The sequence below is a fragment of the Kogia breviceps genome, chromosome 4, assembly GCF_026419965.1.
Source record: "Kogia breviceps isolate mKogBre1 chromosome 4, mKogBre1 haplotype 1, whole genome shotgun sequence".
Lineage (NCBI taxonomy): Eukaryota > Metazoa > Chordata > Mammalia > Artiodactyla > Physeteridae > Kogia > Kogia breviceps.
This window is the reverse complement of record NC_081313.1, coordinates 45,749,021-45,776,199: the sequence shown is the minus strand read 5'-3', so window position 1 is coordinate 45,776,199 and position 27,179 is coordinate 45,749,021. Positions and strand designations below refer to the sequence as shown.

General features: G+C 40.3%; 1 protein-coding gene and 1 long non-coding RNA gene across 11 annotated transcripts in view; one reads left to right on the top strand and one right to left on the bottom strand.

Moving 5' to 3' along the window:
* The window catches only part of PDE4D (phosphodiesterase 4D), a 1,495,323-nt gene that overhangs the window by 1,296,292 nt on the left and 171,852 nt on the right, over positions 1-27,179 (top strand). For 9 of the 10 annotated variants that reach the window (XM_067031002.1, XM_067031004.1, XM_067031001.1 and 6 more), the window contains 2 exons: positions 1,050-1,123; positions 5,851-5,900. In XM_067031002.1, the coding sequence (XP_066887103.1) occupies positions 1,050-1,123; positions 5,851-5,900 (124 nt within the window). Of the gene's footprint in view, positions 1-286; positions 558-1,049; positions 1,124-5,850; positions 5,901-27,179 lie in introns of those variants that run through there. The other variant, XM_067031006.1, reaches the window with a different exon arrangement.
* On the bottom strand, positions 13,971-26,935 carry LOC136794003 (uncharacterized). Its single transcript, XR_010840152.1, has 3 exons — positions 26,197-26,935; positions 14,967-16,268; positions 13,971-14,542 (listed from the first exon to the last, which is right to left on the bottom strand). It is a non-coding gene; the product is annotated as an uncharacterized lncRNA (long non-coding RNA).

Genomic DNA, 27,179 nt, shown 5'->3' with positions numbered 1-27,179 from the left:
CACCGGCATATTGTCAGGCATAGGCATTAAGTGAATTCCCTGTGCACACGCCAAATCATTAAATGGAATGTTGCCATAATGGGCTAATATTCACTGAGTGCCTTCTGTTTGCCAGGCACTGTTCTTGGCACCTAAACTGTCATTTCATCTCATTTTCACAGCAACCCTGTGAGGTGGATGTCACTATCCTGGTGTACAGATGAGAAACTAAGGGTCAGAGAGATGATGCAACTTGTCTAAGTTCACACATTGACTATATAACAGAACTAGTCTCTCCTAGTCTTTCGATTCTTTTGCCACTTTATAGTTTCACTAGAATTAGAAAAAGGAGGGGCTATCAGAGATAGTGAGACCTATTGGTCCAGCCTTGTGTATGTGGATATGTTGTGTCTATGTATTCATTTATTCAACAGATTTTTCTTGAGTGTCCTCTGTGGGCCAGGCACTGTGCACATACAGGACAGTCTCACTTTATCTGAGACCATATAATACATGATTCAGAGAACCTTCACGAAGAAAAGAATCTGTTTACCAGCTAGAATAACCATGTGGCAAAGGTGAAAAAACAATATAAAATTTACTTTGTTTGCCAATTTCAAGATTATGGCATCATTGATGAACGTTTGAAGAGAACTTGGGGGTAATTTTGTTTGACATTTTTCCCCTAAAGTGAGACTTCATTAATATTTTATATTATGCTATTTCAAATATGCATAAAATGCAACAGCACACTATCCATATTGCCTGGGATACTGTTTTAGTGGCTGGGGAATCCAGGAATACTGTGGAAACCGCTGCTATTGTCACCATATTCATAGACAATGAGGAGAAATATCTGGAAAATCCTTAAGTCTGGCCTCTCTGGCTTTCAAACGGATCCATGTAAACTTTACCAGGTGCTGGGAGATTCTTCAGTACTATATGAAACTCAGTTGCAAGCAATATCAAATTTTCACTTAACAAACCATTTTTAAAAATCACCAGACCACTTCATATTGCATTAAAGAGGGCCTTATTTCAAGAAGTTTAAAGAATCTTTTTTGTTGTAGGTCTTGGCCAGCCTGCGAACTGTACGGAACAACTTTGCTGCGTTGACTAATTTGCAAGACCGAGCACCTAGCAAGTAAGTTATTCATTTTTCCCCCCTCCTTCTGGCTGAACTTTTTATAGCGTTTTTTCCATTTGATTGAACTCAAGCCAGTATATTAGATTTCTCTGAATCATTGCCGTGCTGTCTAACCATTTACACTAAGTCATATGAAGTCCTGTTAATTTTCTGTAAATACTTTGTAGTGATGGTTCTCATAGCAGAAATGAATCAGGATGGCAAATAAATATAGTGATTCCATCTGTCAGAAATCACCTGGCAGGATCAGTCCTCTGCCCAGTTATTTACACTCAGGGTAAGTTTATAGGTTTGGCTTAATTCATAAATTTACCATGGGCAAATAACGTCATCAAGCTTTGAAGTCAACCCAAAGTTATCCTCTTACTTCTAAGACAACCATTACTTGGAGAAGTGTCATATCATAGGGAAGATCTCTGATCCTCTTGCTGTTACTGATTCGGATCAGCAGCTGCATGGAAGAGTTAACAAAATGGGGATTTATGGGATAACAGGGGAAGCATTTGAGAGAGAAAGCTAAGATGGAAAATCACTATAATTTGGGGGTCCCAATAAAGATGGAAAATGAAAAAAAGAAAATTAATTTTCTAAGATTAAATGGAAAACCGATTATTCAAATGCCATAATTTTGACAATCTATTATGAACAATACAATCTGATCTTTAAAATATCAACTCTGAAGAATTTTCCAGAAAAAAAACCCATTCTTTAAATCAATATTAAGAGGACAGTGAATCGAAATTTATTTGAACTTATCTGAGCATATAAAATTTTGTTGGAATTACTACTTCTTAAAGAACACATGAAAAAAAATCTAAACTTTCCATCCCATAATAATAGAATCTACCTCCCAAATTCACATTTTCCATGATTAAAAAAAGCTCTGGCCATTATGCACATACTCCTTGTGGTAGAACAAGGTTTTTTAAAATAAATAAATAAATAAATAAATAAATAAATATAAATGCCACAATGCAAATAATTGGAGTGGAACCCAGAGGTGTCAGTTGACTGTCATGTGTTGCAGGTGATGAAATTTTGCAGTCCTGTTCCCTTAGCCTGAGCATTTCTCACCTTCTTCTTCCCTTCCTCATCCACTGGGCTAATTGTAACTCATTCTTTAGGTTACAACTTAAATATAATTTCACTTGGGGCACTGTCTCTGACTAACACCCAACATGCATGCACACCCACAGGCCCCAACCTGGCTGGCGTGCTTTTCCATTGCCATCTGATTGCATCCTGTCCTTAACCCCTGCTTTAGTGTTTCTCTCAGTGTCCAGCTGCCTATTTGCTTGTCTTAAGAATGTCAGTTCCCAGAGAGCAGAGGTCGTATCCAGTCCACATTTGAATTCCCGGTGCCTAGTGTAATACCCAGCACAGGGTCATCACTCTGCATGTGCAGCAAACTGGCTGGAGGGGTGACGCCAGGATGCAACCCCAACCTGAGGCTGGGCTTCAAGCTGTTTGTTCATTCCCAAACACATCTTCCCATGTTCAGTCGCCCCTTTGGGGCTTTTGGCATTTGGTAGCTCCTAGGTATAGTGACCTCCTCTTTGGAAAGTCTCAACCCTGCAAGAGAAATGAAATTACTGGTGTCCCTTACAAACTTTTTTTAGCCTCAACTTTTGTCCAGGAAATTGAGATTTTTGTCTGTGAAAGGTGAACAAAATTTTATAACGAATTCCTTTTATGCTTCCTTCAGACTTGGTCACTTGAGTAGCAGCATCTCTACCTGTGGCAGACACATAGTTGTTCAACAGGTGTGAAGGCATCAGGCCGGCCTTTCTGTCCCCGAAGAGATGATCTGAGGCCCATGCTATATGAGACAGAGGTTTTCAGCTGACTTACAGGGACAAAACAGATTTAAATGGAAAAGAGCATCTAGAGGAGGGTAGAAAATCATTCTTTATGCCTGAACTTGACCTGCTTTATAATGCCCTGGGTGAAGTCTAACCAAACAGTATTATCTGGCAGACCCTAAGTAGAGGTGTTTGTGGTCTCTCTTTTGGTCGGTACAGATTTGTACCTCCTTTACTGATTCAAACCCAATCAGCCTTTTCAGGTATCAGAATAGTAGGACTCAATCTACACATAGATAAACTCTGTTCTGTTCAGTGATAGCAAAATGGTGCATCACGTGATGGATCGAGGGAGCCAGAATTCCCCCGCTGGGGTACTGACAGTGCCACTAGAACACTCCCAAGCTCACCGCTGGATTTTGTGGAAGGCATATGCTAGCTTGCATGATCCACCTTTACTATTTACTACAAGAAAGGAGCCTAGAAGGATGCATCTGAAGCCCTGACCCCTGAAGGTCCTCACTTGCACGTGGCTGACTTTTGCTAACTCGCTGCTGGTTCCTGTCCCCTTGCTCTTCCTTGTCCTTGAGATTTTCCATTCCAGAAGTGAACCTCTAACTGTTGTGGCCTCTCCCGTTGCGGAGCACAGGCTCCGGACGCGCAGGCTCAGCGGCCATGGCTCACGGGCCCAGCCGCTCCGCGCGGCATGTGGGATCTTCCCAGACCGGGGCACGAACCCGTATCCCCCGCATCGGCAGGCGGACTCTCAACCACTGCACCACCAGGGAAGCCCCCTGGCTCATTCTTTATTAAATGATTTATCACTGTAGCCATGGATCAAATGATTGATATTTTCTGCTGGTCGTTACTTGTTGAAATATCATTTCCCAAGTGCCAGTTGTAGGACTGAAATCAAAAGAAGATAATAAGAAACAAGTCCATGATGTGGTTTTCAAAACTATAGAAAAGTCTAAAAATATTTCTTTGATGCCTTTCCTAGACAAAATAAATGCTTTCCAAATTTTCACAGAGCAAGGACTAAAAAGGAGTAATCATTATATAAATGATTTGAATAATAAACTCTCAGCAAGTAGATATCTATTAGTATATAGACCAAAACTATGTCAGAGTAGCAGTTTTAAACATTAACCTTTCTTTTTTATAAAGCATTAGTTAAGTTTCAAATTCCCCCATTTTATTTCATAATAAAAACTAAAATAGCTCAGAAGTAAATTTTGGTTCATTTTCAGTCAAATGCAAATTTTCAATCCCAAACTGAAATCAGTAAATTTAAGAGCAATAAGACAGAGCCAGATGCTGACTGGAACCAAGGCAGTGGGAATTTTAAAAGTACCAGACTTGTGCTTCCCTGGTGGTGCAGTGGTTGAGAGTCCGCCTGCCGATGCAGAGGACGTGGGTTCGTGCCCCGGTCCGGGAAGATCCCACATGCCATGGAGCGGCTGGGCCCGTGAGCCATGGCCGCTGAGCCTGCGCGTCCGGAGCCTGTGCTCCGCAACGCGAGGGGCCGTAACAGTGAGAGGCCTGCGTACCGCAAAAAAAAAAAAAAAAAGTACCAGACTGCTTTCCCCAGGTATCGATCTTCCAGCCCTGCTAAGAGATTCATCATCTCAAGAAGGCAGATTGGACCAGGGCTCTGCAGGAACCTGCCATCTGCACAGGTTCCACGAAAGCAGCCTAAAAATAAGGCAACATAGCAGAGTGCAGGCCCTAGAATCACATAGCTTTAGTTCAAATCTCAGCTTTCTTACTTTGAAAAAGTGATTTAAATTTCCAAAGCTTGTGTTTTCCTCATTGGTAAAATGGGAACCATGAGTCTGCCTGCCTTAAGGTTTGTTATGAGGGATTAAATGAGATAATTCATCTAAGGTGCTCATTTAGCACAGCGTGGGACACACAATAAGTCCTTATTAAGTGTTAACCACTACTAGAAGTACCAAAACAGACAACCCCCAGAAATGAAAACAAACGTTTTTCAGACACCCTTGAATGTATCTATTCTCTAAAATTTTCTTAAAGATCACTAATTTTAAGAGCTTTCAATTTTAACTAAAAACTTTATAAGGTTACATTTCAAAAAAATTTAATGGAGATTCCGTAAATGATGTTTTCTTCAGCATAATTGATTAAGCAGTGGATACATTGTGCTGGGCTCTGCAGGGAATACAAGTTAATCAAATAGCATGGGGTGTTGTTTTTTTTTTTTTTACCCCAAGGGGTTTATAATCATGGTGTGAAACTTCACCAACATCTGAAGAATTAGAGAATACAAAATAGAATTGATTTAAGTACCTTTAGTTTATAGTGTTTCTAAAGTCTCTGTAGCATCTATTTGGACCCATCGTTAGTATACCTCTCTAACAAATGGATCAGAGATGTTTCTTAATATAAGAAAATAGAAAGGAAAATGTTGAAGTATAATAGCTTCTCAAAGTGCAGTATAGTTTACAAGGAGTCATTCACTTCTGATAATGTATAGGCAATCATGAGAATTTATGCCAAAAATAAAAGTTTCTTAACACTGTATTAGAGAAACCAATTGTAGACTGACTGCTTTTTCAAGTTCAGAAAGTCTGTGTTTGCTCTGTAAGCCCTGACTTAATTGAATATGGTCAATCAATAAGGACTTCCTCTTCTCTCTTGTCTCTGTGACATTTACATCATCTTTATTTACCCCAAAGTCTATCACCATGTGATTTAGCTTTTTTTTTGACACATGATCTGAACTATAGTACAAAGGGTACATAGGAACTTGACTGGCTAGTCTGAAAGAAATCTTCATTTGCATGTCCTAACTTAAAAATAATCCTTAAATTTAAATGGCATATCTGAAATGACTCAGAGAGTCCTCAGACCAACAAAGTATCGTATATTTACAGCTCTGTATTTTTCTCTCTTTGTCAGAAGATCACCCATGTGCAACCAACCATCCATCAACAAAGCCACCCTAACAGGTAAGAAGGACCTGGGAGATTATTCTTCTCACATCTAGGAAAAAAGCACATTTTCCAAGATTCAACCTTATTAGCACCAATTTTTTCTGCAATTCTAAAATCTGTAAGAAATGAATCCTTTCTTCTCTATATTATCTTTTCTCTCACTGATCTCACAAGCTGTCCATTTAACCTATTGGAAAAACTTAACTGATGTGCCATTTTTTTAAAACAAGTTAAATTTTTGCTCTTACTCGGTTGAGTGTTGCTCTGGGCATTTGTATTTTGAGAGATAGCATTACCTTCGAAATGCTGACCATGTTTCCGAGCTTGTGTTATCAGCATGATGTTAATATACGGTAGCTTGGTTTAATGAAATGTACCTTCTTGGTTAATGAATTTCCCAGTTGTGTGTAGGAAGGAACACCATTCCAGTACTCTTGATTTGGACCCAAAGGGTTGAGATTAAATTCAGTCTGGGAGAGGAGAGAAGAAGTGATTTTACAATACAGAAAAGTTCAATGAGATCAAAAGAACAGATGTTTGGGGAAGAGAAGTGGATGGAAGGATGAGGGGCGTAGAGGTCAGAAGAATAAAATTACTCTGATTCCTATTAGTCTATTTTAGACATGGGGCTTGACCTCAGCTGAACCAAAAACAGAACAGATGATCTCATTTTGCTAAACCTGAAACCAAATTGAACTCATTTGATCATTTCTTGAAACCCCAATTGATTCATTAAAATAATTGCCTGGAGAAGAAAACCCATGTCTTCTAAAATTATTACCAGAAGACAATTAACATATTCTCCAAACTAGACCAATAAATACTTCACTTGATTCAAGTGTCTTCCTGGGACTCCAACTCATAATATGAAGAGGAGCTCATTATTACATTATTAGTGACTCTCCTTTGCTTGAAAGTTAACTTCATCATGTCCAGTCAGGACCTTTCAACTGGGCTCCTTTGTGGTCACCATATCAAAGTGATTCTGGGACAGCAGTTAATGTTGGTCTTTCCTGAATGCCTTTCACATGGGACTTGTGTTCCACTGCCTATTACATTATTGGTTCTCTTTTCCACGTGTATCTTTCAAGATCTTATTGGTGATGATTTTCAACTGGCATTTCATAGTCTTTTGTCTGGTTTACCCATTTTCTTCTTGTCATTGGTCAAGAGATGAACAATAATTGAAATTCCTACAGATTGGAGTAAGTTCTTCGAGTAACAGATTTCTTCTTCAGAAACCCCAGTTTAATGTGAAAGAGCCCAAATCTACCTGGGGCCTCTAATGAGAGAGACCACATGGAACCTGGTCCCCAGCCCTGCTCCCAGCTCTAGACCTGACCCATATAAAGAGGGAGACCGTCACCCCCTTTGTCTTTGCAATAAGTAAGACTCCTCTGACATCCCAGTTTGTGCAGAACTCAGTGCTATTTTGGTCCCTGAAAGCTTGTAGATTGAGGTCACATATGAGCCAGCCCCACAGAGCATCCTACCAGAAGAGCAGCTGCAGGTACCAGTTGAGGCTGCTGCGTCCACCAAGAGGTGGTGGGTGCTCCGTGGTCAGGGCAGCTGTCCGGCCACCCTGGCCAGTGTCTGGTACTGATTAAAGAAGGAGTAGCTGCACTCAGAGGGCACAGACTTGGTCTTGAACACATATGAGAGGCCCCGTCGAAGCTCCCAGAAATTTCACGTAGTGCTGAGGCCCGGAAGCAATAGCAGTGCGGACCGTGATCCACAGAAATCTGGGCTGATATGGCCTCATTTGTACCCACATGATCTTGACCTGAGGCCTGGGGACGGTGGGGCTCTAGAAATATCTTATTGAGGAAGGGAAACGAATTAACTGTCATTAAGGGCTTTGTGCGGCTGTGTTCATCCCAAAGCACAACAGGAAATTAAATGACTTGTGAATGGAAGCCTTTTTCCTTGCCCAAGAATAGCAAAGCAAGGTGAAAAAGTCAGCTGAGGGGGTGAGGGAATGAGGGCAACAGCGAGGGACATTCCTCTCTCTGAGCTCATTCTGAAAAAGTATGCCCTCAAAACCATAAATCATGAAAACAGTAGTGGTTGAGACTTCGATGGAAGACTTCAGACATACAGAAAAGGTGGTGCTTGTGAATTCCTGCCCTCAGCAGCTGACTGCTCAGGACTTAACTCCAAGTTTGCTCCCTGGCAAGCGAGTGAAGTGGAGAAGAGTGTTAAAAAGAGTCAGTGGGGCACGCTTGAAGAGGAACTTGGCCTTCTTAGAAAGTTTTCTTGGGTTCTAGAGGAACAGTGTAGTATGCAGGTAAGTTCATGTTTGGTCCAAAAGGCCACTGTCAGCGCCAGGCGCCTCTGGAGGGCAGCTCCATGGAACATCACTAACAGGGTGCTCCTGGAATTGGGGGGCAGGGGGCGGGAAGCTGCTCTGCATGTCCAGAATCCAAGCCATGTTCTATCATGATAGGTGTGTGGCTCTGGGCAGGTTACATAGCCTATCCCTGCCTGTTTTCCCATTTACAAAACAGCGATCATAGTTCATACAGTTATTGCTAAATAATGAGTTCATTTGTACAATGCTCTTAGCATAGAGTAAGCACTCAGTGCATCATTTTATTTTGCTTTGTTGTTGTTTTTATTGGTTTTTGTTTTTAGGATTCATGCTGTATGTAACTAGGGGTGATGGAAAGAACAGGGCAGAGAGATGAGAAAAGGAAAGGGAAGAGTGAAAGACAAACTGGCAAGGTCATAGGACTAAAAGTTATGGATCCCCCACAAAATGGTCAAAATGCACACACTTCCTCTGTGCCTGTTATAAGTGGGGCCTCTAATTGCTCCCAGCACTGTATCCCAACCTCTCATCACAGCCACAGGCATTGGTGCCTTTGTGGTGTGGATGATAAACTATTGTTCAGGATTATTTTCAAAGCTGAAGAACTTATTTTTGAGTCACAGAACTTTGAAGACAGAAAATTAACTCTCCATAAGTCAACTTCTTGAGTTTTATAAAAGAAGAGTTGAGAACTTTAACTCTCTCTCTCTGTCACACTACACCTTCTCAAACTTGCTCCCATAGAACTCAGACTACTCTTTTCCCCCTTAGAGGTTATTCCATTTGACATGTATTAAAGCCAGGAAAGTTTGATTTTATATCATTAGGGCTAAAGCATGTTAGTTAGTTGCCAGATTTTATTTCTATACATAATAGGTAAATACATAGCTCTACAACAATTTAACAATTTTTTAAAAAATAAAGCTTCCAAATGCGCGTTTAGAAAAGAGCCTTCCTGCTAAATGGCTCTTTGTTCTTTAGTGTGATATAACAAAAAGACGGGTGTGTGGCATTTGTGGCCTGAGTGCAAACCCTGTCTCTCTCATTCACTTTATTCCCTCGTTTGAAGAATGGAGATAGGATTTCCTCTCAGTGCTGTTGCAGGAATTCAAGGAGGTAAGTTAGATGAGGAACAGAAGCCTGTCGTGAGTAACTCACCAAGTGTTTCTTCCTACAACCCTCCTCCATGCCTGACATTTTGTTGTTGTTCCTAAAGCTATTTTTAAAACGGGTAGCGTAGAGGAGGAGGACCTTGATGATGTGTCAGCTTTACTCGTGCACTTCATTTATGATTCTGTTTGCAGACAGTAATGATGGGGCATTTTTAGGAATCCCTATACTTAGTGCAAGGCTCACGTGCATAGGTCCTTAGCGGATGGTGAAGAGCAGAACTTAAGAGTGTGTTGAAACATGAGAGGGCAGCAAAGAGTCAGAGCTGCCCAAGCCATACCTGTGTTGTGACCTTGAGCCCTGGTTTTGGTATAGAGCCATGTCTTTGGGGGCACAATTGGTTCTCTTGAGCATTTCATTTTCAAATGATGTTCACTCAAGAAAACAGTTCTGTGGCCGTCTCATGAGACCTTGTCACGTCTCCACTATATCACTTTACAATTTCCATATTTTCTGCCCCTTTATTTAATCATGTTTAAACTGAGGATTTTCATGTGAGAATGTAACTGAGAGAAAATTTATTTAAACTTCTCTATTTTAAAGATGAGAAAACTGAGACCTAGTGAGAGAAAATGCTACTTAGAGGCAGAGCCAGGAATAAATGCAGGACTCTTTTTGCCAAGTCTAGGATCCTTCTTATACATAAGCCTATAAAATCATCCATCAAATTAGGGTAGGCTTCAGACCCACCATGGAAGTATATGTTTTGGAGAAAGTAAAAGAAATCTTACAGGATATTGATTTCTGGGTAAGAGATATAACATTGGATTTTCTTTGTATATGGACCCCAAAGTTTGAAAATATCCTGTCCCGATTTCTCACTGGACGGGTCTTTGTATTTAGAACTATTTTTATTATATCCACAGCTTATATCTTAGAGGCACTCAGATAAGTAAAGATCGGCAGACTAAGGAGAAAATACAACTTCTATCCATGCAATACAACTAGTACAATTGCCTACTCTTTACCTGTAGAGGGAGTAGAGGGACAAGGGTAAAATAACGCAAAAGTAGTTTTAGTCCAAAAAAAATTTTGGTATCTCTCCACTCATATTTTTTACCCTGAATATTCCTAACTCCTTAAAAAAAGAAAAAAGAAGAGTGCATTTTCAATAGAATTTAATCAGTTGGTAAGCAGAGGATTTAAAAAGTAAGCTATCCAAATATACTAGTTAGTCAGAATACAATAAGACACTTACTCTTGTTTGCTTATTGTTCTTCTAAAGCACAAAGCAGTTTCTAAAATCCATTGAAGAAAAAAAAAATAGCACAGATTTTTAACTGGAACAGTTATTTTGTTATTACCGGGACTAATCATTTAACACTTTGTGCCACTAAAGAAAGGAAACTAAACAACTACTTTATGTGACAGTAGCAATGCTAGTGACTTATGTAGGTTTTTGCCTTTTAAATCTGCACGAGTGCGTGTGTGTGTAATAAAAACAACTAGTGTACATAAAGTGAAAAGAAATATATATATATATATATATATATATATATATATATATATAAAACAGATAGTAGTTGGAAGCAGGAGCCGCTAAAGAAGGCAAAAGAAACCTCAGTGAGAGCAACATGGAAGGGCTGAGGGGACATCAAACTAAAAATGTATGTTAGGGCAGCGAGTGTGGGAGGAGGACGAAGACTCAGCCATTGCCCTGGAAGTCTCACCCTCCTCATCAGCCACTAGCAGGCACTAGCTTCATCATGCAGCTCTTTTTCTCCTTTCTTTTAACAAGAGCAAAGATTGTGGCAACACTGTAATGATTGCAGAGAATGAGTGCGCAGTAAGCTCTTTTAGGAATGTGATTGAAGAATGCTGAGTACACATTAGGCTTAATAGCTTTAATAAAAAAAATTAATAAAAATTGTGTATGTGAGTGTTAGACATTGGCTTTTGTGGGAGTTTTTTGCTTGTTTTACTTTTACATTTAATATATCTGATGAATGTGGAGTATTCTAAATTTTTTGAGCCAGAGGAGTTTACTTTTACAAAAATCCCCACATTAAAAAGACCTCTCCGGGAAAAACATTGAACTAAAAGATTTGCTTAAGTGCATGGAGTATGACTACTTGTTACTTAAATTTATGATCTTTTAGAGGGGTCAAAGCCTGTTTTCTTCCTTATAGGCTAACTTGTTTTGCCTTCTTATACTTTCACTAAATAAGTAGAGTTATCTCTATTAATTTGTAAAAAGACTAGGCCTGACAATCACTTTTTGACCAGGAATTGATTAAAGTTATATTTGGTTTTCTAAACAGTAAGAAAACAAGTGAATGTCACAATCATGGCAAAATATAATTTAATTGTAACTGTATTGCTTGAATATCTGCTCTGGGTATTTTGTTATAACTTTAATTGAAACAATTAAACAAAACTGCATATTCATTGAGTCAGAACATCAAAAAGGTTATGAGTGAAACCGTATAGATTGAAAACCCAACTTTCCTCTTACTAGCTATGTAATCTTGGTCAATTTACTTAAATTTTCTAAGCTTTCATTTTCTAATCAGTAAATTCTAAGTCAGTGATTAGCATAGTGCTTGGTACCCAGAATGTACTCAACAAATGTTAACTATCATTATTGCTTCAATTTTATTATTATTATTACTATTATCATTATTATACATTTGGTCAACAAATATTTTCTGTGTACCTTATATGTGGCATGCAATAAGGTAGGTGTTGGAAATAAAAAGATGAGTAAAAGGTGACTACTGGCTTCAAGGAAGTCACATGGGGACACCGAACAGAACCATGAATAATTAACAAGCTAAGTGCCACGACTGAAGCAAATTCAAATACATATATGTATTTGAAGGAGAGGGCAAGTGATTCTACCTAGAGGAAGCTCCCTGCTGAACTTAGAAGAAGGTGGAGTTCTCCATATGGGTAGAAAGAGAACACCTCATGCCAGGGGACCAACAACAGTGAGTCCTGGTTCAGCTCAGGGGACTGGGGACAGTAACGAACGAAAAGAGTTGAAAGTGTTATGGGAGCAACAGAACATGATCTCCAAGAGTAGATTAAGGCAGTAGCATGCAGAGCATTAGAAGTCAGTGTAAATAACGGGCAATGTAAAATCATCAGTCATTTCTAAGCAGAGGAACACTAAGTATATATGTTAGAATGACAATGTTGGAAGCTGCATAGAAAACAGATTGAAAGGAAGAGAGACTAGCGGCAGCCTCATACTCATCCAAAGGCCGTTACAGGCCAAGTACCCACTAAAGATCATGTGGATCTGAACTGGGGTGGTGGTGTTGGGGGTGGAGATGAGGAAATGGATCCACAAGTCTTTTCAGAGAGTTGAGAAAGCTGGTGGGTGATTAGATTGAGAAGTGAGGGAAAAGAAGAGAAAAATGAAGTCACACACAGGTGTTCATCAAAGCATTGTGCATTTGTACAAGAGACTGAAAACAACCCAAGTGCTAAATAATATGAGTTCTATTTAAGTATCAAAAATTCCATAATAAAAAATTTAAATAACTTATTCATGAGAAAAATTTTATAATGTAGAAAAATGCACCAAATTTAAAGAATATATGTTGAAGTTCTAAGCAATAGGCACACATTTCATGTATTTTAATTATGTATATTGTATTTAATTTAAGACATTTTGGGATGTTGACTGGTAACTAGCAAAGGCCCATTTTACATAGAATCTGGTGACAAACTTGTAACTATCTCTCAGATCAGTTTTCTGTTTGCCTCTCCTCACTAGAAAAGGTACTAATGAGACACTGCCAAATGATCTTTCAATATTATTGTGCCCCAGTGAGCATTCACTGTATTTTCCGATAATAATATTCCTTGGATAGGGCAGCACTCATGGTGGTTATTGAGCTTATGACAAGACAGTTCTCTTATCCTCCAATCGATCAGAAAAGCTACCATGAAAATAGAGGCATTAAAGTCACCAAAGTCCCCTTCAGCCTGTATCCCTTCCTCACCACCTCGAGTTAGAAAAATGCAACATTTCCCAATCCTGCTTGACCTAAGGAACCCCCAAGGGATCCTTGAAAGTAAACACGAAAAAACAGGTTCCAAGACAGTGCAGAACAAAATCTTTGGGATAAGGCTCAGGATCTATATTCTTAACAAGTGCTCCAAATTAGCGAATCAGCCAAATTTGGGAGAATAATGGGATACCGAAGGAAGTAGGCAAGAGTGCTGCTCTGGACAGTGTTGACATTGCGTTGCTGGAAAGTTGTTGGAAAATCATTGTCTTTCTGGAAAATGTATATTGTGACACCCACACCCCCCCATCCAACAAACAATGCAGCCTAGGATAAACAAGATAATATGTGTGAGGTGCTTTGCGATTAGCAAAGGAAATACAAGGTAACATTATTATCTGTGCCATCCTCATCATCATGGCCATCATCAGCTGGACCATCATCCCTGTTATCTCTCCAAATGTATACAAATTTTAATTAGGCCAGCTTGCCCCTCTCCTAGAAGAAAATGAAGTATCATGTCCATGTTTGCATATGAGGGTGGGAGTGAGTTTGGGAAATGTTATGTTTAGTAACTGTATTCTTTTTGTCCTCTCACACACTGTACCAAGTCTCCTTTAAAAAAAAGAAAGAAAGAGAGAGAGAGAAAGAAACAACAAAAGCTGCATTCTTAAGTCACTCCCTTTATCCACAAAGGGCTTCCCACCCATGTATGCCTTAAAAAATATTCCCCTGGGCACACTCAAATACAAGACTGTGGTAGGGCAAAACAATGAAAATTCATTTGGGTCTAATTTCCCAAATTTTCCTAGTTGAGGGTTACACTGAATTATTTAACTCTATGAATAAATGAGGATTTCACTCACAGCATTCTTTCTTTCACTATCTCAGAAAATGCTTTTTTAAAAATTGGATCTATTATTAATACTAATATTAATAAAAATTAACATTTTCTGACATTTGATATCTATTAAAGACTACATGCATAATCTCTTTTCAACCTTATGATAATTCAATATGTAGCTTCAAATGACAAAGTGTAGATTAAGTATGACTCAAAGGCAGAACCTAGAGGCTTCCCTCCCTTAAAATGTATTGATCCATGCACAGAAACACACACAACCTGCTGTCATCTTCTCCCCAAAGTTATTCTTTCCTTTCTTTCTTCTCTTTTTCTTTCTTTTTCTTCTTTCCTTCCTTCCTTCCTTTCTTTCTTCCTAGAAGAGACAGCAGAAAATGAACCTATGTTGTCTATTACAGAACACGTATGAATGGAGGGTAGGATGGAGGATGGATTAGATCTGTGAATACAAAGCAACCCTTTGGGAAACCCTAAGGAGTCCGTTGTATAAGCTAAGGAAAGGATTTTTGCTAGTGGGGTGGAAGTCCTCAAGCCTTCCCTTCTCACAGTTCTCTTCCTGACTCCTCTGAAGTGCCCGTGTGAGAGCGCCCAGCGCAGGAGCATCAACAAGGAAAGGACCCCACAGTGTGTGTGAGCAGTGAGGATGTCAGAAGGTTCGGGATAGGGCAGTGCTTGAGCCTCTGCACTCATCTTGCTTCTAGGGCCAGTCACTGTTAACCCCTGAGATAACAGTTTCTACCATGGGGTGATATTCATCTTCTCTTTGTGTGTAGACTCACCGTAGGCTCTTCATCTCCATTATCATTTGCCTGGGTACCAGTTCTAGCCATGACATTCCCCAGTTCTCTGTGCCCCAAACGCACTTCCAGTAGATATTTCTGATGTCTACATATCCAGTGCTTTTTAATGCGCTATCTTCTCTTTTGTGGTTATTTTTCGGCCCTGTTGGCACTCTGAAAGCATTTCTAATTCACTGGACTGTTTTCTTCTACCTGCCTAGCAAAACAAATGGATGTTCACGTCTTTTTTTTTTTTTTTTTTTCCGGGTATGTTTCTGGTGTTTGCATATTGCACACTGAATTGTCCACGTGGAGAACTTCATTCATGGGTTTGCTCCTTCACTCATTCAGTCACTTGGATGTGAAAGACTCTGCTTGGGCTCTCAGGACCCAGTGAGGTACAAGATACCTCCACCGAGCTTTACGACCATTATCCTAGAGGTTTGTGGAATTTAGAAAGATAAAATGTGATCTGTTGAATGACAGAGAGCATTAAGTAAATAGAAAACAGAGGGTTTGTAAATGAGTGGATAAATGAGTTGATAAAATAAGGAAAGTAGGAAGAAAGGGAGGAAGGAGGAAATTGATCAGGCTGAGATCGTTTTCCGAGAGAGCCAGAAGGCTGTCTACAGTGTGATTTAGCTTAGAGACTGGAAAAAGTCTGGGAAACCACTTGAGGAACTTAGGGAAAACTTAGCAACACAAGAATGTAGAGGAGTGAGAGTAGTAAAAGAAAGATTTTCTGAGTCACCAAGGAGGAAAATAGCAAACGATGGGTCAGGGAACTGAGACCTCGGTTGAGGAAGATGTGACGGACGGTCTCTAAGATGCTTCTTCTGTCACTGACTGTGCACTGACTGTGCTCTTTTAAATTGTTTATGTAGAAAGAGATCTAGGTTTCCTCTTCCAGCAGGTTTTAATTTTGTAAAAAAATTCAAAATGTTGTATGTTTGGTTTTCTTGTTTGATGTACAAGTCAGAACGTACATAGAGGAATAAGAGCAGGGCTCAGAAGTCGGGAGGTCTGGGTTTCATTGCTGGCTCTGCTGCTAACCCACTTTGTGACCTTAGAAAAGTTACTCAAACGCCATGAGTCTTTTCTGTTAAAAGCGTGGAATAATAATAACAACAGGGCTTCCCTGGTGGTGTAGTGGTTGAGAGCCCGCCTGCCGATGCAGGAGACACAGGTTCGTGCCCCGGTCCGGGAAGATCCTACATGCCACGGAGCGGCTGGGCCCGTGAGCCATGGCCGCTGAGCCTGTGCATCCGGAGCCTGTGCTCCGCAACAGGAGAGGCCCGCGTACTGCAAAAAAAAAAAAAAAAAAAATTAATAATAACAACAACAATAATAATTGTGATAATACTTTCCTGATTTTGAGGAACATACAGGACAATCCATGTAAATGTTTTGTCACAGTGTCTGGTTGTGTCATTCATGCTGACCCTCAAAGTCGTCATCTTTGTACACCGTACACTTTTTTCGCCCTGTTGCCATTGAGAAAAGCATTGGGGGAATGGCTTTAGAGACAGTTTACAGGCCATACAAGAAAAAGCCATCTTATTGGTTTACTGTCATGTTTCACTTTTGACCAAAAATATCATTTCCAATATGATTACCAACCTTAGTCACCAAATAAGATATCAGATTAGCCTGGATAAGGCTAATTCTAAAAATGTAGCCACTCCAAGGGATGAGACAATTTTGAGGCATTTGAGAGAAGTATACACACACACACACACACACACACACACACACACACACACACACACACACGTTTTCCCAGTTGATACTTTGAAAGAGATAACTTCCTCTGAATTCTATGGGGGTGGAAATGGTCTCATCTCTAGGAGTCCTTTTTACTTTTCAGCCACACCTCATAGAGTCTGTGTTTCTACAGGTTCTCACAGCCAGGTTCCATTCACTGGAAACTTCTGAAGGTGCCATAGATAAAGGAGAGGGCTGTTATGTCCCAGCCCACTGGCCAGGAAAGGGCTTCACCCCTCATCATTTCCACAGAACGGTCAGCAGAGGAAATGAGCCTGGCACTTGTCACACTATTATTTCTCACTGCCTCTATTCAGTTATTATTGGGCACCTATAGAGCTTCAGCATCCTGTTCGTTGAGGATTCCATACAATTCTCTCCTAGGCTGGCTTATAACCCTGCCTTCGATGACAGTGTATCAGCAGTGATCCTCTGGTTGCAAGATAAAAACCAACTCTGCTCACTTAAGCAAAATGGGATTTAGTGGAAGAATATTGGGAGAATTCCCAATTCCCTAAGAATTAGTGGGGAGGCTAGACGATCAGAGTTGAAGGAATCAGTACATCTTCAGAGTAGTAGAAAGCCAAAAGGTAAGGGAAAAAATCTCATGGCAGAATAATCAAGTGAGATCCCTGCAACTGCTTTAGGTTTTTTTGTTACTCTGTTTAAGTCAAATTCCAGTGAAGGGGTCCAGTGGGTCTAGTTTGGGTCTTGGGCCTTGGCTAAAGGAGAACAGGGCATCAGGCTATTTCACCAGACCACGTAATAGGATGTAGGGGTGAGAGCCTAAGTGATGGGGCCAGATTACATGGATTCATGTTCTAGTTCTGCCACTTCCAGATGTTTCTCCTCAAACGATTCATTTAACCTCCCAAAGACTCAAATTCCTCATTTTTGAAGTGGGCAGAATAATAGTAATTATCTCCTAGGGAGTTCGTGAAAATTATTTGAGATGATATTAAAGAAAAACTAAGCACAATGCATGGGCACATAGTGAGCACTTGATCATTGCAGGCTGTTTCATAGTTAGGATTATCTAATGGAAATGCCAAGTAATTTCCTGAAAGAAATTAGGGTGCTGTTAGAAAGGGGAAATAAATAAGTGCTGGCAGGCCAAAAATAATTATTGATCATAGTGGAATAAGAGGGGTGGCCTCAATCCACTATTTATTTTACTAATATATTTCTCAGTAACCTGCTCTTTATTATATTAAGGTTCTTAGGGATGCAGGATGGTACCTGTTCGTTAATGTATCCCTGGGAACTCAGTTCCTCTGAAGGCACAAAAATCATGTGACTTCCTGATCATTTGATCCACACCCATTTATTGATGCCTCCTTTATGCTTAGATCTAGACAGGATACCATGGTCTGTGGCTTCTGGTTTACTCACAAGTGTAGGAATCAAAGTAAGGAATAATTTGCCTTCCTCTGATCTTTGTTTAATAGTCATCTAAATGGACTGTTGTCTAATAAGTCACCACCTAATTAGGTTTACTTTAAGGGATACAGGATTATAGAGAGAGAAGGATTATTTTTTAAGCCTCTCCACTTCCTGAGAACAACATTAAAGTAGGCCCCAGCGTATGAAGGAGCTGGCATTCTAAATTCATATGAAGGTTCATTGTTTGAACTTTAGAAAAGAGTATCCACACACTGGCACTCATCAAAGGCCCCTTAGAACCAGCCTCTATATCTCCATTCCAGGAAAGTGCAGGTTTTCCCAGGAGAGAGAATCTGAAGGAGAATTTGAGGTCCCCGAGAAAAGGCATTTAGGTCCATCAGTGGGATGAGATGGGCTGAAATCTCTGAAGGCCAATGGAAGGTCACTGTGGAACATTGCACAGCCTACCCACTTGGAAAGTCAGAGTCATTGTGAGGAGGAGAGCCCAAGCCCAGGCTTTGGGAAGCTAGACAGACAGAGTGTCATGTGCCACGACAGGATCAGTCAGGCCACACCTCACTGCCCCACGGCTGCTGCCTCCAAGGCCATGGAGGTGCTGACCTCTGACTACATGCTGCCACCTGCCTGCCACACCCCTCCACCTCACACTCTGACTGAGCTTCTGAAGCCACCCAGCCTGCAGCAGGCCCTGGCCTCTGTCTCTAGCATCTCAGCCCTGACCGCCATCTCCATTACCCCTCACCCAGGACCAGTCATACCTTCCTCACTACACCTTTTCCGGCATCCAGCCTTCCCCAGACCTGACCAACTCTGGCCTCTCCTCCAACCTCACCACACCACGTCACCCAACACCAGAAAGGCATGACAGAATTGAGACCGGAAATGGAGCCACCCTTAGTGTTAGTTTCTTACAAAGGTATATATCTTTTCCCAGGGGTGTAGCTAGGCATTGTAAGAGGGTGGGCTTTGGATTCCTTGAATCAATACAGAGAATTCTAGCTATGCCACTTCTTAGCCATTTGACTTTGGGCAAGTTATTCTGTAAGCCTCAACTTTCTAATCTATAAAATATAGGTAATAACAAACCTACCTCAGAGGGTTACAATAAGGATTAAATGAGATGCATAAGCACCGAGCCTAGTATCTGGCACATAAGAGAAACTAAAAATGAAATGCTAATTCTTGAATAAACGTTTCCTTTTTCTTGAGTGTACTGTGACACTTCCATCAGTGAGTTTCAGAGGCAAATGAATCCTCTTTAGACCTGGAAGCTTGACATAAGGAAGAATGAAGTAAAGAAAACAATTGAATTTCTCTTAAAAGCACTTTCCCTTACTAACTTTTCTTCTGTTGTCTGTGTTCATAAGAAACCAGCTATGCCTGAAAAAATGTCTGCCTGTTTCCTTTTCTATGTGTTTAAATTCCTAATTGTGCACACAATCTTAGTCACTGTATTTTCATGTGCAGGCAATTAAGACTCATTTAACAGCCTTCCCTCTGGAAGGTTTTGTTCTCCATCTGCCACAAATCAGATTCCTTAGGAACATGTTTGATTTTGAAACAATGTGAAAGTACTGTTCATTTTGTTCAAATTTCATTTATGTACCATTTTTTAAAGTGATGTAAATGGACAGCCACAAAAAGCTCAGCAGCTGGTCAAAACAAGACTTCAAAGAAACCATTGAAATGGGGAAAAAAAAATTTTAAACTAATATGCTAGGACAAAGCCAAATAAAAACCATAGTATGATAAACAGTCCTCAGACATATTTCACTTATAACAAATATTTACTTTACAACAGATTTCAAATACACGAAAATAGGAATGCACCCCAGTCCCCACTCTGAATTTTGAAAGTCTTGGGCTCACGGCAATGAATATGAGGGAAAAGGGTAGAAGAAGCCAGGAAAGGGGAAAACAGGAAAAGATCAGATTTCTCAGGTTTTTGGGAGAAACATGGTACAAAGATACACATTTCAATAATATTAACCAGAAGAATCAAACAGATTTATATGACTCTTTGTTGCTGTACATCTGAAACTAACACAACATTGTAAATCAACTATACTTCAATTTTTTAAAAAATCAATTAGATAACTAATTTCTCCCTCACCATAGGTGAAGTCCATTTTTGTTAATTTGTTCAATAGTTTTCCTTACTTTAGAACATCAAATAGAGGCTAACACTTGGTCAAATTAAAGGCCAAAAAAAAAATTGTTAGGTTCTGAACACAAATAAGTGTCTGTGAATTGGTAACAAAAATTCAGCAAACATTTAAAAAGGATTAGATTTTCTAGAAGAGTCTCAAAATTAGATATCGCCATTTGAAGGCGGCTTGCCAAAAATATTAGTTTTCACTACTTACATTTCCTGTTGTTTCGGGACTTGAAACCAAAAACCAGCAGAGTTAATGCACTCAATCCCTATTTATATATTAGTTGGATATTTTGTCCACCATCTTCCTGAGGCTTTATGAGCTGAATTGTTTTGATATCATTCAAGGAAACGTTCTGTAAATGTTCAAAGTATTGCTGTTATTTGGGGCAGTTACACCTGCACGTTTAAAATGCCTTTTGTGCAGAATGTAGCCCAATTTGCTTTCAAATCAGACCTTCAAAGAAGGGTAGATTTATACCTGTGACAGATCCCCTGAGGTGCTTCCCTACAAGGAAAAGTTAAAGCTAAGAGAGCCACTCCTACCCACCATCTTTGTGTCTTTGTGCTTACGCATCAAATGGCATCTCTACAAGAAGAGCAGAGAAAACGCGAGTACCCCTCTGCTGGAGATCCAAAGCAAGATACAGGTCTTCTGGAAGAAATGGCACCTAAGAATTTGCAAGTAGTTGGTAAATAAATAGAAGGAGAAGGTGAAAATGGAGGAGGCCGCACCTTTCACAAACAGTGACTATTTATTAAAAGGCAACTATTTTTTTTTTTTTTTTTTGCGGTATGCGGGCCTCTCACTATTGTGGCCTCTCCCGTTGCGGAGCACAGGCTCCGGATGCACAGGCTCAGCGGCCATGGCTCACGGGCTTAGTTGCTCCGCGGCATGTGGGATCTTCCCGGACCAGGGCACGAACCCGTGTCTCCTGCATCGGCAGGCGAATTCTCAACCACTGCGCCACCAGGGAAGCCCCAAAAGGCAACTATTTTATAAGAGCAGCTAAGCTCAGAAATCAGAGACATCTAATGTCTGCCGTTAAAGGAGTTAGTTCTACTGTAGGGTGTATTTAAGAGTCAAATGAATGTTGTGCTAAGCATTTAGGATAGTGGTTCACAAACTTATCTCTTCATTAGAATCACCTGGGAAACTTTTAAAAGTTCCAAAAAGTGAAGGAAGAGAATATCAAAGGTTTGGAGACCAGTTGGAGAACAATAACACTGTTCAAGAAAAAAGTCCAATAAAGGCCCTACACCAGCAAAGTAGCTGGATATCAGGAATATAAAGGAAGAGGAAGAGATAGTTGTGAAAGATGAAAGAAGGGCCCATGTGTAGGATTTAGTAACTACCAATTGTGTGATTTTATTGAGTGGACGTAAAATGGTTCTGAAATATATGAAGATTTATAATCTTATATATGGGATATATAGGATTATATAGAGGATAAAAATAGGTTGATACTTGGATTCCAATATAGAATTGAAGCCTGATTTATCTCAGTGCCTAGATTACCTACATTCCATTTAGGAGAAAATGTTCTGTATGTCAAATATTCTAGAAAACCAAGGATCATAATCTTATATTAACTATTTGGAATAAAAATCTTTAAAAGCTGTTATGTTCCTTCTTAATCCCTTAAAGGCGTGTACCGAATGTACTTAAATCATTTTTAGTGGCTCTGGTCACATTATGCACGTCTGCTTTTATACTTCTCTGTCATTCACAGATGCCCTTAATGATCTGTGGACTTTCCCCCCCTACTGTAGAGGTCCCCCAACTTGGCTGCACTTTAATTTTTCATCTCCTGCTCCCAATGGCCATTTCTTGATGTTGGTACTGAGCTGGCCTTAGTGCCATCTTTTCTGATCTGCTGCTCCTTTCTCCTTGACAAACCAGTTTACCAAGCTGTTGCATTGAGCCTAAAATAAGAGCAAATTAACTCAAAATAAAAATGGGGTTTTGGGCTTCCCTGGTGGTGCAGTGGTTGAGAGTCCGCCTGCTGATGCGGGAGACACGGGTTCGTGCCGCGGTCCGGGAGGATCCCACATGCCGCGGAGCGGCTGGGCCCGTGGGCCATGGCCGCTGGGCCTGCGCATCCGGAGCCTGTGCTCTGCAACGGGAGAGGCCACAACGGTGAGAGGCCCACGTACCACAAAAATTTAAAAAAAAAAAAAAAAAATGGGGTTTTGGGGCAATCCATTTCAGAGGAAAGGCTTTAGGGTATTTAATGCATATAACAAATATGTCTTTAAATTCATGTAACTAGTGATCTGGAGTTCATTTCACCTACTTAACTGGTGTTGAATAGTATAAATTTCTGGATAATTAATCTCTGAACAAGTAAGTTGTTACTATACTCCTAGAGCTAATAAAATTAATACTGGTTTATCTTTAACCAGTCCACAAAAACATGTTTAATTCTGTGCTCTGGACTTCAGGGAAACATAAATGAGTAAGATGTAGTCCCACCACCCCCAAGGACTTGGCAAGATATAATTGTACATAGGTACATGTAAAGGTACCATGAATCTTAGTCCCAGGATTGTGCCACAGAGAGTAAGTGTCATAACAGTTCAGAAGAGCCAAAGATCAAATTCAGACAGTAAGCAATGATGGACCTTGAACACTTCCCAAATACTTTGGAATTAATGAAATGTCCCACCTGGCTAGACTTTTATAATGGGACTGTTAACAGATGATCACTACCTAACCACAGAGATTTAGGACTGCTTCCAGCATCTCAGCAAAACAGCCCTTTTCACCCAGGACCATTTGCTATTACAAAAGAGAGGTGATGGCTTGTGATTTATTAACATTCCTTCATTTTGCATCTGACACTGGGCTTGTGAAACTTGTGGAAAGATCAATGACCTCAGGGTTTAGGGAGCAGAGCTATAATTCCAGCTCCCTCACCAGCTTCCTGTTTAACATTTGGTCAGTAATTTAACCTGGTTATTCTTCAATAAGATGAGGATATTAGGTTAGATAATATCTAAGGACCCAACTAGCTCTTTTTATAGTGTTTTACTATTTTAAAAAATGCATGCTTCTGATTAATTGCCTTTATTTTCTTTAGTTCTATTTCCCTAAGACGTGAATATAAGATGCACTTAATCAATGTATGAATTCTGCTTTTCCCAATAGACAGAGGCTATCCTTGACACCATTTGCTGTTTTGAGTTTTCAACAAAGAGTTAAAATTCTGGTTCCCCTGGCTAGTCATCCTCTCCAGTTGGCAAAAGTCTTCATGCAGACTTGATGGTTGCCTAGAGCAACAAAATATTAGGGACAGAAACATGTTCAGGGACTCGATTGTATAAGTGACTCAGAGCTGAGAGACCTTTCCCAGCTTGAAGGGAGCCCATACTTAGCTGGAGTGGGTATTTGTCTATGCCTGTCTGCACTACTCTTCTGACTTAGAGGTGACTATAATTTTGCTTACTAAAATATAGACACCAGCCTTGAAACCTGCAGAGAGGAGTTATATGGTCAGAAGGCAATCTTCTTCATTCAGCACGTCTCACACATGAAAGGTCATTAGGACGAGTGAGTATACGCAAGATGAGGAAACCAATCGGGCTTTTGAAGAGCACATACCAAGAACATTATGAGGACTCAATAAAAATTCACTGTCAGAGCCACTTTTCAAAGCCAATTATCTCTTTTTCTTTTTTAACATCTTTATTGGACTATAATTGCTTTACAGTGTTGTGTTAGTTTCTGCTGTATAACAAAGTGAATCAGCTATACATATACATATATCCCCATATCCTCTCCCTCTTGCGTCTCCCTCCCACCCTCCCTATCCCACCCCTCTAGGTGGACACAAAGCACCGAGCTGATCTCCCTGTGCTATGCGGCTGCTTCCCACTAGCTATCTATTTTACATTTGGTAGTGTATATATGTCCATGCCACTCTCTCACTTCGTCCCAGCTTACCCTTCCCCCTCCCCATGTCCTCAAGTCCATTCTCTAGGTCTGTGTCTTTGTTTCTGTCCTGCCCCTAGGTTCATCAGAACCATGTTTTGGTTTTTTTTAGATTCCATTTGTTAGGAGAACCCAGTAGAGGAGCTACTCCTGAAAATTCAATATCCTTTTCCTTCCCTCTGTTGGAGCCAGACATCTCTAACTATGCTCTGAACTAAAATGTGAATTTTAAAAAAGTTTTTCTGTTCCTACACTCCTTAAATCTGAGGTCATCCCCTCTCTGTTCCATCAGTCTGTCTCCATGATACCAATTACTCAAGCTTGTTGAGGGAGTTATTAGCTTCCGGGAGTCCAGTCTTTTGCTTCTAGTCAATGTTGCCTGGAGCAAGAATTCGAGGAGGATTAACCAAGTCTCCATACTTGAAGTCCTTTCTCTTTAGCTGCTTAACTAGGTTTCATTTTAATTATGTGTTTGGTTGGTGTTGTTTCTCTACCCAGTACACATTCTTCCCATAAGTTCATTATGATAATAATCACAATTATCAACTATTACTTTTTATCCTGATTGAATACTTATTGAGTGTCATTATGATCAGAAACTGGACTTCTTGGTTTGGACCTTGTGATTTGTAATGAATATTCTTTTTGAGTGATTGGAAACATAGTCCTAAATTCAAATGGTTTACAATAGTAACCCTTAACCCGAATAACCATAGCAGCTGTTTGGAAACATGGCTTCAGATCAGTTGTTTGCAAATGTCTTTTTCCGTACAATCCTGCGTGGAGTGGATCCCATATACGTTACTTGACATGTGAAACACATGTGACCCAGGCAGATGATTTGGCTGACCTTAAAACCTACAGCTGCTAGTGACTTTAAAAACAACGCAATACAAGTGATTTACTAGGCTTGGGCTTAAACCATTTTATGCTGACTGATGGGAATTCTGACCCTTCAGAGAGGGGATTAAAAAAGTATAAGTCAATGGAAATGTGTCATCCTGGGTGTTAAAGTTGTCATTCATTTTAATACATCTCTTTACAAAAAGTGCAAAGAAGACTGCTTAGTGTTACAAGCAAAAAACCCCACTAATATCCATGTGCCTTTATTTTGCTTTATTTTATAAAAATTTAATGAAGTCCAAGTTTTAACTTTGTTTCCTGTCCATCCAAATCAAGAGCAGTCTATAATCTTCTAAAAAGAGCAACGCTTCTTTACTGACTTCCCTGCTTAGGGATTACATTGTGGAGCATTAACATCCTCTTCCAAGTGGGCCTTATATGTGCTCCAGTTGCTATATATACACACTATTTTAGCTACAATTTTGTTCAGCTAGAGTGAAAGAGACCTGAAAAATTATGCTTTAATCAAGACAGAACTTTATATCTCTTTCCTGTAAAAGAGACCCAGAGTGGGGAGTCCAGAGCTGGTATGGATGTTCTAAGACTGTCAGGGACCTATGGTTCTTTCAGATAATTCCTCCGTCGTCCCTAGATTATGGACTTTACATCCATGGTCCAGAATGATTTCCAGAGCTTTAGCCATCACATGTAAATTGCTAGCAGCAAGATGGAGGAAGAACAGCACGCACCTTCCTTTTGAAGAGACTTCCCAGAAATCCCACGTAATGCTTCTACTTACATTTCCTCGGCTCAAATTCCATCACATGCCACATCTAGCTGCAAAGGAGACTGGGAAATAAAGTATTTTTTTTCCTGGCAATCCCCTAATTTGAGGATTTCAATCTCCCTCGAGTACTACATGAGCCCTCACCCAACCTCTCCTTCTTGTCTACCCAGTCTCTCTCAACTACCTTGCCATCCTGTTCTTCTTATACCTCTTGGGAGAAACCCATCCCTCTGTCAGTTTCCACAATCTGCCTTCTCCACTTCCTTACCTGAACTCCTGGGGGGAAAAAATCTCATGTCACAATACTTTAAACTGGAATTCCGATTAAGTCAAGAGTGCTCACCTCAGCTGGATCCTGAGATTCACTTGACATTTTAATCCTTGCTCTGTTCCCTCTCTCAGCCACCTTGATGGTTATTCCAAACCTCCTCCCCATTCTCAAGCCTCCTGAGCCAGCAGCTGCTCGTCACCATTCAGCAAACGATTTTATTCGTTGCTCAACGAAGAAACTCATTGTCAAGACAGGAACTTCCTCAGCTCTTACATCCTCTTTCTGCCATCCAGACCCATCCTTGTCTCCCTCCTTCCGGTCTCAGCAGATGATGTGTCCCTTTTCCCGCTTTAAGTCAGCCCCTGCTTCCGTGCTGCTGATTGTCTCTCCTCCCAGCAGCTCCAGGTCCTTGCTCCATCTATTTCCTTTCTTCTTCTCGCATCTTCCATTTCTCCTTTTCTTCTGGCTCTTTCCCTATCCGTGTCTCTCTCAATCTTAAAAACAATACAAAACCAAACAATAGCAAAGTCTAGGAACAGACCCTTTTTTTGATCCTTTAGCAAGTTCTCTGCAGTCAGGTGGCTCCACATCCTCACCGCCCATGAATTCCTCAACCCATTGTAGTAGGACTTTCTCACACACACTCTGCTTCAACTGCTTTGCCTTCTCCTTGCTTGTCTTAGAGCCCTTCCTCTGAAGCTCTCTCCTCATTCATTTACTCAGTAAATATTTATTCGACACCTTTTTATGGGAGCCATTCTCTCCCAGGTGATGCCACTCTCTTCTTGCTGCTCTGCTACTGTTTCTCACCATCCTCCGTGATCGGTCTTCCTCCCCTCATCCCCCCCTTAAACATGAGTCTTCTGGATGTGACTCATTGCTTTTCTCATTCTGTTCATTCTCTAGATGTTTTCCTGCACTTCAGTAGTTTTATTGCCCGTCCTGTGAAGGTGATTCCCAAAACTCTATCTCTACTCAGACCTCTTCCCTCATTTTCAGACTCTTACATACAATACAAAAGCCCAATGCCCGATAGTGTTCTAATATTTTCAAAA